The sequence below is a fragment of the Vigna umbellata genome, chromosome 7, assembly GCF_029865625.1.
Source record: "Vigna umbellata cultivar VRB3 chromosome 7, Vumbellata_1.0, whole genome shotgun sequence".
Classification (NCBI taxonomy): Eukaryota; Viridiplantae; Streptophyta; class Magnoliopsida; order Fabales; family Fabaceae; genus Vigna; species Vigna umbellata.
The window spans coordinates 43,284,252-43,294,686 of record NC_142171.1 but is presented as its reverse complement, the minus strand read 5'-3'; the positions used below and the strand labels follow the sequence as shown (position 1 = coordinate 43,294,686).

Below are 10,435 nucleotides of genomic sequence, written 5' to 3'. Positions count from 1 at the left end.
AAATTTTCTCTTCCCCAAGCAGAGGGTGCATGTGGAGTGTCGCTTCAATGGGAAAAATAAAACACACATGGTTCGTGAAGCTATGCATACCAAGTGTTTGATGATGGTTTTGGTCCACTTTTTCGGCCTTCCCCATGTGAAATCCTCAAGGGCTTTCTCAATCTAAGACAAGTTCAATAGATAGGATCTTGCCTCTCAGTCAAACAACATTGACTTGGCCCAATACAATGATCCTCACAAACACACCTATCAAAACCCTACAACTTACACATCATACTTACTGTTTATCCACCCCACATCTTTATCATCTCTTCAAATTCACACTCCCACATCTTCTCCTCTACAGTTATCATTGCTAGGGTTCCTCCCATTCCTATTTTTACTCAATTAGTGAACTCACTATTCACACATTACCTTTCACCATCACTCTTTAAATGACTTCTTAGTTAAGCTTTTCACCCCCCATTAAGTTAGTCCCTTTTTCACTGTTGGTGGAGTCAAAAACCAAGAAATAAGTGCTTATCACAAAACTTAAGTGAGAGTATCTCCAAGGGAATAGCTTTAGTTAAATAATTCAAAAGGGCTTCTTAAAGTTGTTCCAATGTCTGTCCAAAGAAATTGTTGACCTCAGTACAACAATTCTTGTACTTTTTTTTATTTAAACTTGTGGCGGGGCACATTAATTAGATTTTGTTCTTCTGAACTTTCATTATGTTGCCCCTTGAACCTCTATGCGAAATTCCTTTTTCTACTCAATGAAATCAGAAAAAGTAGAGTTGATTCCAACACTATGCTACACTATACACAGTAAACTTTAACCGATGCTATTTTTCTACCAATGTCAAACAGTGACTACAACAGTACCATAGTTTTTCAACTTAATACTCTACCACATAATCAAAGACACAGATTATAAAGGAATACCTTAACGTTTTACCGATCTTCAAAATTTACACTGACTAACATTGATGATAATAAAGAACTAGAGAGATGGCAGATTCTTGTATGTATGATTGTTATAATTATCCAAACGGGGTGGTCACAATGTGATAACTACAGCACAAAACCAAGAACTGGCAAGTCTTGGTCAGGAAAATGAAATGCAAATGGGGTCACATGCATTCATGAACTTATTCCTTGTCCCTTTCTTATTGCATGAATTATAGGGTATATCACATATACCCTTCTATGTATAATAATGTGACACTCTTTGTAGGTTCCAGTGGATACCATTTATTTTTGCTCACCCCTTCATGCTTTGAATCATTGCTGCCTCTTAACTTAAATCACGGAGTAGCAGATGGATAAAATCTCTTTAGTCTTTTCCACACCAAGTAGCTACTATGCTAGTTACAATCATAACTTTTTAGCCTTTTTTACAATTTCTTTTTTCTATTTCACCTTTCATGACTGTGCCACAATTTTTGGGTAGTTAAATTGTTCACCAGAAGAATCAAAATTATTTGGTTGGTGTCCTTTGCTTTTTATATAGAAAACAGAAAAATATGGAGCGGAATCAAATTTATGTACCAATCCAAATGTCTTGCTTTTACAAAAGAAACAAATAAATAAATGGCTACTATTCAGTGGTTAGATATCCACATTCAAGTCTCACGTGACACTTATTCAAGTTGAATAATGTGTGATAAATAACCCCAATCACATGCTCCACATTTGGTTCTCTTAAACTAGATTTGCCAGATACTTTCCTCATCATAATTATTATTATTATTGAAAGAGAATATTTTCTTTTAGGCTTAATACCCTATTTTGTCCTAAGTTTCGCTCGACAATATCAAATTAGTCTATCATTTAAAACGTGCGTCAATTACGTCCTTACTTAATAAAATTTATATCAATGAAATCTCTTCCGTTAAATCCGTACAAACGGCGTTAATTATTTTTCTCTCTCTTCTATTAAAGCCGTTTGTACGGATTTAACGGAAGAGATTTTATTGATATAAATTTTATTAAGTAAGGACGTAATTAACGCACGTTTTAAAGGATGAACTAATTTAATATTGTCGAGCAAAACTTGGAACAAAATAGGGTATTAAGCCTTTCTTTTATCTTTTGTTTTTCAGTGAACCGATTCAACTTTCACATGAAGCAACAGATGGTGTTGTGTTACATGTGGGTTCATCATGTGCTGCTATTCTCCAGTACATGCTGACCAATGTGAATGTTTCATTATACAATTAATTATAAGCTACATTATCAACTCATACTAATGTTGGGAAATTACCTATCAAAATTTAAATTAATCATTTTGTTTTTATTTTATTGCTGCTACTGTTTCCTGCGGATTGATGCATGTATCGGAAATCGAAGGAGAAGACAAGTATGTATATATATACAAAACTTGAGGATAAACACAGGAAAATTAACAATTCATTGATAGGTTGGCGCATTTGTACGCATCACCATTTTCCATAAAGAAATTAGTTTTTTTTTATTATTATTATTACAATGAAATAATACGATTTTATAAATATACATATTTATCATACATAAAATTTTTAATTTTACAATAATTATTTTAAAAATGTCATAAATCTTTTTTTCTGAAGTGAGATACAATTCTTATGAAAAAGAAAACATTTCTATATGAATTTCATTTTATAATATTCCATGGTAAATTAAGCTGTACGATGGATTGTATTAATATTAATGAAAGTTTGCGAACATTACTGAAAATTAATATTTTCAAAATATTTTCCTTAATTAAACATATTATATATAATTAGTATTTATAATGTTAATGGATTTCTTTACTATAGATGAAGAAAGTACTAAAATAAAATAAAAAATTTCAATAATTACAATTGTAGAAAATATTTAATATCAATTTTGATAACTAGAAATATTTACATCTTGAATCGGTATTTTAAAAGACAAAAATGTTTTAAAATATGTTGAAAATAGTTGTAATAAAGTTATTTATAAATTTCTATAATTGCATGGAACTATTTTTGAGATTTTTTTTAACCGTGTAACTATATTTGCTAAGTTTAATTTCAGAAGGTTTTGATGACATGAATAGATGAATAGGTTTAATCATCTTTAATTTTAAAATTTGATTAGTTCAAAAAATATTTTAATCTCTTTAATCAAAATCAAATAAAAGTTTATAATGATAATCTCTTTAATCAAAATCAAAAAATATTTTAATCTCTTTAGTCTTACATTTTTACCATTAAACATTTTGTTACAAATAAAGATAAAAAAATTTATATATTAAAAGGTATTAAATATATTTAAATACATAAGATATGCAACAAACTTAATTTTGTATCAACGCCTTATGACTAATTTTATTTTTTTTAAAGTTATTAATTTATTTTCATTACTGATTAAATATAAGCATTGATAAACAGAAATTTTAAAATAAGCATTAAAAAAGAAACATACTTAGAATTTGAGATTGGAAGAGTGTAAAGAATATATTTCATCAATAAATAAAAAAATTAAACATTTTTAGAAGTACATTAAATTCTTAATTTATAAGGAAAATAAAATTTTGGTATAACTATGCTTTTATATTTTGTAAATATGGTTTGATATGCTTTCAAAACATTTCTATTTGAAGTTGTTTAAAAGTAAAAGCATTATTATAAGTGTCAACACACAACTTATATAAATGTCTTTTTAAATTTAACCAATTTATTTTAATTTTAAACAATTCATGTGTAAGATTAATATATATATATATATATGAGCTGTAAAAACGGGCCACCCGACCCGACCTATCACGGGTTGGCTCACTGGCTTACTTAATTACAATTTTTTTAAAATAAAAAAATTACAAACTTTCTATAATTCAAATCTAAAGAAATTTCATTCCTGATGTTTAATTAATTTTGAAAATAAGGAACTTAAATAATTTTTTCAAGCAAAAACAAAATAATAAATATTTTTTATAAAATTAAAATTAAATTTTAATAAAATAAAATTATATAAGTGGATTGGTGGATCAACCCAGGGCACCACGGATTCAATCCGCATGAGCCGAGTTTAAATGAGCTGGGTTTAAATTTGACCTGCATAAAAAAATACAATTTTTTCAAACCCAACCCAACTCAAACCTGTGGTGGGCCAGATTGGCCCTTATGAACTATTTTCACAGCTCATATATATATATATATATATATATATATATATATATATATATATATATATATATATATATTTATTTATTTATTTATTTATTTATTTATTTATTTATTTTTTCATAAAGTGCTCTTGAAAGTAGTTTTCAATAAATACCCTTTTCTCTTTAAAGCATGTGTTAGGTTTATATTATAATATTTAAGTTGTTCCTTTTTTTGTTGTTCTTATTATAGATAAATCCAATCATTTTAATACTAAAAACAAGAAAATTACTAGTTAATATAAAGCAACAAAAACATATTTAAAGATATAAATATCTTAATTTAAAATATGTTCAACTCAATAATTTTTTATATAAAAACATTTTATTAAAAATTAATATTTTTTTAATACATTAATTTTAACATATAATATTAAATCGTTACAATATATTTTTTAATATATCATAAAAATATTTTATTTTTTATCCTAACACAACATAAAATTAATATTGGATGATCAGTTTGGATCTCTAGCCACCTTTCACTCGGTAGTATTTAATAGGTTTTTTATTTTTTGTGTGACTTCAGTCCAATACTCATAAAAAAAATTTACATAATTTTTAACCAAAATTTTAAGACAATAAATTTATTTAGTTTTATTTTATAACTTTGATTTTTCTATTTAATATGAAACTTTAACTTATACTTAAATTATTTTCAACATTATTTAGTATAACTTTCTGTCATCTTAGATGAAAACAATACTCACACTGAGTAAAAGGTAAAGAAGTTGAGTATTTTCTTTTATGGATCTTTTAAGGATTGATCAATGGAATTTTAAGGAATGATCAATGGAAAGATACACCAATGAAACATAAACTTCACCCATACTTAAAAGATTGGCATCAAATTTAACATTAAAGTTTTATATTAATTCGAGTCAATTCAAATTCGACTTGGTGACTATTTGAAATAGCTTCTTTTGAAGTAACATAATTTTAGATGAAATCAGTATTCACACTCACGAAAAAATAAAGAACTTGAACATAATTTATGATAGATCTTGAAAATCTTAAAAAAAAAAAATACAACACTAATAAAATATAAATCCAATTCACTTAATACTACTTTCAGCTAAATATTATAAGATAATATATTTATGGATCTCCATATTTGTATATACTTAACTTTATTAATTTTACTTAATATAACACTTAGTTTCACTTGAATTTTTGAATAAATAAAAATAATATTATTCTTAAGAGGTAAGGATAGTTAGAGAAAGGAGTGAATCTCACTTATAAAGAAGCCAAATTCTCAAGGTTGGTTGGGTTTGTCCGAGAAGATAAAAAAATGCAGATAACAAAACTCTTACTTGCCTTAAATATATTTTGAGGTTTTTAAACATTATCTTGACTTATTTCTTTTAGTTTGGCTTACTTTTAAATTATGCAAGAAAAAGTAAAGATAATTTATTTTCTAAATATAAATTATATTTTAGAAATAAAATCTTTATTTATTATATATTAAAAATACTATTTTACCGTCCTTCAAAATTATAACATCAAAATTAATATACAGAGAATAAATTATAAATGTCTTTTTACAGAAAGTATATGAGAGACTAAATAAATTATAGATATTTTTAATAAAAAATTTAAAAGTTAAACTATGGATAAAAAAATTATATATAATTATCGAGACAATTAGTTTTCAAAAAATTGAAAATATTATTTATTATTTTAATATTAAAGTAATTATATTTAAGATGTAAAATGACAGAATATTGATAATTAATTTCTTTTAAAGAAAAACTGAAATGAACCACAAATTTAAAACATATATTTGCACTAAACATTCTCACATAATAGTTGTTAATCTGAGTTCATCAACGCTCCAGCAGCCATGCGCACAGCAAAGCTTGAACTGTGTTGATATAAATTCCCAACGATAACCAAAATTTGCTTTGAAGTCATTCTCATCTGAACGCTTCCAAACTCTACCGCCAAATCACTCTCTCAACGCCCACAGTTTTAGCGGTTACTCAGCTCTTCCATCTTCTCCTCTATCCTCTCTTCCAGTTCTCGAATGCTGAATCACTGACTTGCCTCTTCTTACCCAATAAAAGAAGCCACAATGTCTTCCAGGCGCCACTCCCTCGGCGGACCGCCGCCGCACACTGCCGCCGAGTCGGCTCAGAACCTCCGACAGCGAGTCATCACGTGCCTCAACAAACTCTCCGACCGCGACACACTCGCCGGCGCAGCCGCAGAACTTGAGTCCATCGCCCGAACCCTAAGCCATGACTCATTCTCCTCTTTCCTCTCCTGCATTCACAACACGGATTCTTCTTCCAAATCTCCTGTTCGCAAACAATGCGTTCATCTCTTAAACATTCTCTCGCGCTTCCACGGGGAAGCTCTCTCCTCGTTTCTTCCGAAGATGCTTGCAACTGTGCTCCGTCGCCTCCGTGACACCGACTCCGCCGTGCGATCCGCATGTGTGGACGCAGTCGCGGAGATGTCGACGAGGATCACGCGGCCGCCGTTCGCCACCGCGTTCCTGCGGCCGCTCATGGACGCGCTGGTGCAGGAACAGGATGTCAACACGCAGATCGGCGCCGCGCTGTGCCTCGCGGCGGCTGTCGAGGCGGCGCCGGACCCCGACGCGGAGGCGCTCCGGCGGAGCGCGCTGCCGCGGCTGGGGAAGCTAGTGAAGAGCGACGTGTGCAGAGCGCGGGCGGCGCTGCTAGTGCTGATCGGAAGCGTGGTCGCCGTCGGCGGTGCGTCGAGCCGTGGTGCGGTGAGCTGGCTCGTGCCGTGCCTGGTCGAGTTCCTTGGTAGTGAGGACTGGACGGTGAGGAAAGCCGCGGCCGAGGCACTGTTGAAGGTGGCTTCCGTAGAGAAAGACTTGGCCTCGCAGCACAAGGTTTTGTGTTTAGATTCGTTGCAGAATAGGAGGTTTGATAAGGTATGTTACCAGTTTGGCTTTCTTCAGTTATAATTGTAACTATATTACACACTTGTGGTGGTAGTGAAATTAAAACAATTGAAAGTTGGAATAATAATAATGAAAATAATAATGATGGATTGATGTTGAATGTTGATATGATTGTAGTGGGTGTTCCTGTCTTTTGTCACAGATCAAAGTAGTTCGAGAAACTATGAATCGTGCTTTGGAGACGTGGAGGGAGGTAACTGACGATGCTCCCGCGATGGTGAAGTCTGAATGTGATTCCGTCTGTGGTAAGGCTTTATAATTGTGCTAAGACATCAAGTGAAATCACTTTCAAACCTGGATAAGGATCTTCGTGTTGGGTTTCCTTGTCTTTTTGGGTAGCTTTTGAAATGAACATATGACCGTATTTCCATGATCCGACACGAATCAAATCCATAAAAACACGTATTCAGTTTGACTGAATTGATTTTAAGAGTGTCAATGATAATAATTATCATAGTTGTGAATCACAGTGGTATACCCTTAAAGGGAATTTTGAAATATTTTAAAGTGGATTTCTGGATAAAACTTGCTCGCCCTTTTTTGGGTCGTGCAAATCATCAAATTGACCAAAAATTGTTCCGTTTCAGAATTTGAAGTTGATACAGCTATATTCTTTATATTTTAAAAGTTTTAAAGGGATGTAGCTTTTACAAATGTTGCTGAAGTAATCTCATAATTCTTCATATGTTTTTGGCGTATTCTGCAGGCTCAGATTATGGCAAAGGTCAGCGTGTCACTAAAAGTTCACCCAGTGTTGGCTCTAAGTCTTCTAAAACAATCCCTGCCAACAGGTCTCCTCCGTCTGGGGTTTCATTCATGTCCTCCGCAAAAGGAGAAAATTTTCTAAATAGTAATGAGAAGAATTCAAAAATGGCAACATTGCACAAGCATGATGATGAGAAATCCTCAGTTGAGAAACTTGAAGGTCTGTTTTCGAGGTCCTCCCACTCAAATATGTCTAAGGAAGATGCTATTAAAAGGTGCGATGTAGAACATTCTAGCCCAACCCCGTATCAAAATGGAGCAAATTCAAGGGCAGAGATAAAGCGTGTTCTCTTTAGCAAGATGTCTGATGAAAAAGTGAAGAGATTCAGTGGTTCAAAATCTCGTGTGGTTCCATGTTACGATGACACAAATTTTGTAGACAATAGTGCAAATGATGTTTGTGACAATCCACAAGATGTTGAGGATTTTTCTTTGATTCGGGAACAACTTATTCAAATTGAAAACCAGCAATCAAATCTATTAGACACCCTTCAGGTATACTTTTGTACCTTGTTATGCCTTTCACACTACAAATCAGCACTACACCTGTCTATCCAACCTTTTCATATTGAGCTTTTTGAATTATTTTTCATGTATCTAGTCTTCTGACTCTTTATCATGTTGGTTTGATTGAATATTCCTGTTTCTTTCTTTTTTTGGCATTCATAAAGTTGCTTGTGTTTTTAGTTTCTGACTCAGGAGATTACCATATCCTTTTAGCTAAAATCTTGCAATTCTAATAGTCCTATTGACACTAAACCTTTTTGTGGTTTACTGATGTTAAGTTCCATCCTCCGTTATTACTCGAAAATAATGAACGAAGTATTGCATTCTTATTTGAAACTATGACCACGAATGTGTAGTCCCCAAATGGGAAAAACATATATTCTGCTGTCTTTAACATTGTTCATCTTAACTATCTGGTACTCCACTCCCAATTTCAATCCCCTACCCCTGCACTTCTACCACACGTTTAAATATGAAATTACCTTTTCCTTTGTATTTAAGCTGTCCTTAGATTATAATCAATAGTAATACCTCACAGCCTCTCAATAATAAATATATATTTTTGACTGATGTGTTCATCTTGGTTTGAGTGTAGAGATTTATTGGAAGCTCCCAAAGTGGTATGAATTCTTTGGAGTCACGAGTACATGGTCTAGAGATGGCCCTGGATGAAATTTCATATGATTTGGCAGTTTCAAGCGGGAGGTTTTCCTATACTGATGTCACAGATGACACCTGTTGCAAGCTACCTGGTACTGACTTTTTGAGTTCTAAATTTTGGAAGAAAACAGAAGGTCGGTATACCACATCAAAGTTCTCTTTAGGAAACATAGCATCAACAAATGGTGTGCATAATGGAACAACCAATAGAGATGGAGGTAAAGAAATATTAACTCCAAATAACAGTAGATTGCAACATGGTAAGGGTGAATATTTTGTGAACCAATTGGCTGAAGTTCAAAGCAATTTTAAAGGGCTTCATACATATAAAATGTCTACAAACAGGGTCCAAGATGCCATGAGAGCACAAACTGATAATGCCAGCAGATATGGTGGCATTCACCCAGCTACTGAAGCACCGAGAAACCATAATGTCAGGTAAACTATATATCAGACTTTGGTTCAAGTTAAATTATAATCTTAGAAAACAATATTCTTGTCCGCAATTGTAGTAGTTTGTTCTTCCTTTTATTTTTCAAATATTTACCTGAATTATGTTTCGTTTTGTGGCCTGTATATTGTTGACCTCTGTTAATTCATTTTATTTATGTGCCATGTTGCAACTGGTAAATCACCCTTTATGTAAATTCATATGGTAATTGTGGATTTACAAAGTTGCAGTTTGTATCACTACCTCAATTACTACCTATAAAATTACACTAATAGGCCTGTTATTTTACTGGACTCTTTAGTGATCCTTTTATGACATTAGTTTAGTTTAAATCAGCCAAGTCAGTAACTGTATACGGGAAAACTGGGTTGTAATGTCAGTATTCACTTGGTTGTTTAGATAACCATTCATCATTATCTGCATCGATCCCCTTATACTTGAAGTTCTGTTAATTGAATATGTAAAACATAACTTGTGATATTCATTCTCTGCTTCTTGTTCAGGTCATCTGTATAGAGAACACAAGATGAACTCCCGAAAGTCAATCTTGTTCTTGCTTGTTGGTCCAGGTTGCAGTGCAAGAGAGTTGTTTACTTTTATAGCGATGATTAGTTAATTATTATTTAGATAGAGATGACTATTTTCTCCAAAGTTATCCCTATAGAGGCTGACTCAGCAGCATGTGGATTCGGATGTAATATAAGAGCAGGAGTATTGGTAGTGTGTAGTTTAAACGAAGAAATCTGATCTTGGTATCTATCAGAAAAAACTGTAGGCCTTTGGCCACCCTCATTAGAAACATGATATAAGAATGATGTGCTCTTCAAAAGTGCCCCGACCCTCTGCCATAACTGTTCGGATGAAATTCACTCCTTCTATGTTGACGGAGCAAGATGAGGTTGGATTTGAAAAAGAAAAAAAATCAAAGTTGAAAATTCAATCCTAATTTAACTTTTTCTAA

The 10,435-nt window shown here is 32.4% G+C and overlaps 1 protein-coding gene across 3 annotated transcripts; it reads left to right on the top strand.

Annotated features, from left to right (window-relative positions):
• The first annotated feature begins 5,848 nt into the window (after nucleotides 1–5,848).
• LOC124823275 (TORTIFOLIA1-like protein 4) lies at nucleotides 5,849–10,435 on the top strand. Of its 3 annotated transcripts, none has more exons than XR_007027633.2 (6): nucleotides 5,849–7,061; nucleotides 7,234–7,336; nucleotides 7,798–8,351; nucleotides 8,959–9,241; nucleotides 9,369–9,461; nucleotides 9,978–10,435. XR_007027633.2 is itself a non-coding variant. In XM_047295458.2 (5 exons), the coding sequence occupies exons 1-5, from the start codon at nucleotides 6,228–6,230 to the stop codon at nucleotides 9,988–9,990; spliced, it is 2,007 nt and encodes a 668-aa protein (XP_047151414.1). In that variant the 5' UTR covers nucleotides 5,850–6,227; the 3' UTR covers nucleotides 9,991–10,435. The 3 variants fall into 3 exon arrangements, 1 of the variants encoding a protein (XP_047151414.1); XR_007027631.2 differs by having other exon boundaries at nucleotides 8,959–9,283; XM_047295458.2 differs by having other exon boundaries at nucleotides 5,850–7,061; nucleotides 8,959–9,461.

Excerpts from the sequence above, each read along its gene's own strand:
- LOC124823275 (XM_047295458.2), top strand. The coding sequence starts at position 6,228 with ATGTCTTCCAGGCGCCACTCCCTCGGCGGACCGCCGCCGCACACTGCC. Across the intron at positions 7,062-7,233 it reads AGAATAGGAGGTTTGATAAG|ATCAAAGTAGTTCGAGAAAC; the intron begins GTATGTTACCAG and ends CTTTTGTCACAG. Across the intron at positions 7,337-7,797 it reads TGAATGTGATTCCGTCTGTG|GCTCAGATTATGGCAAAGGT; the intron begins GTAAGGCTTTAT and ends CGTATTCTGCAG.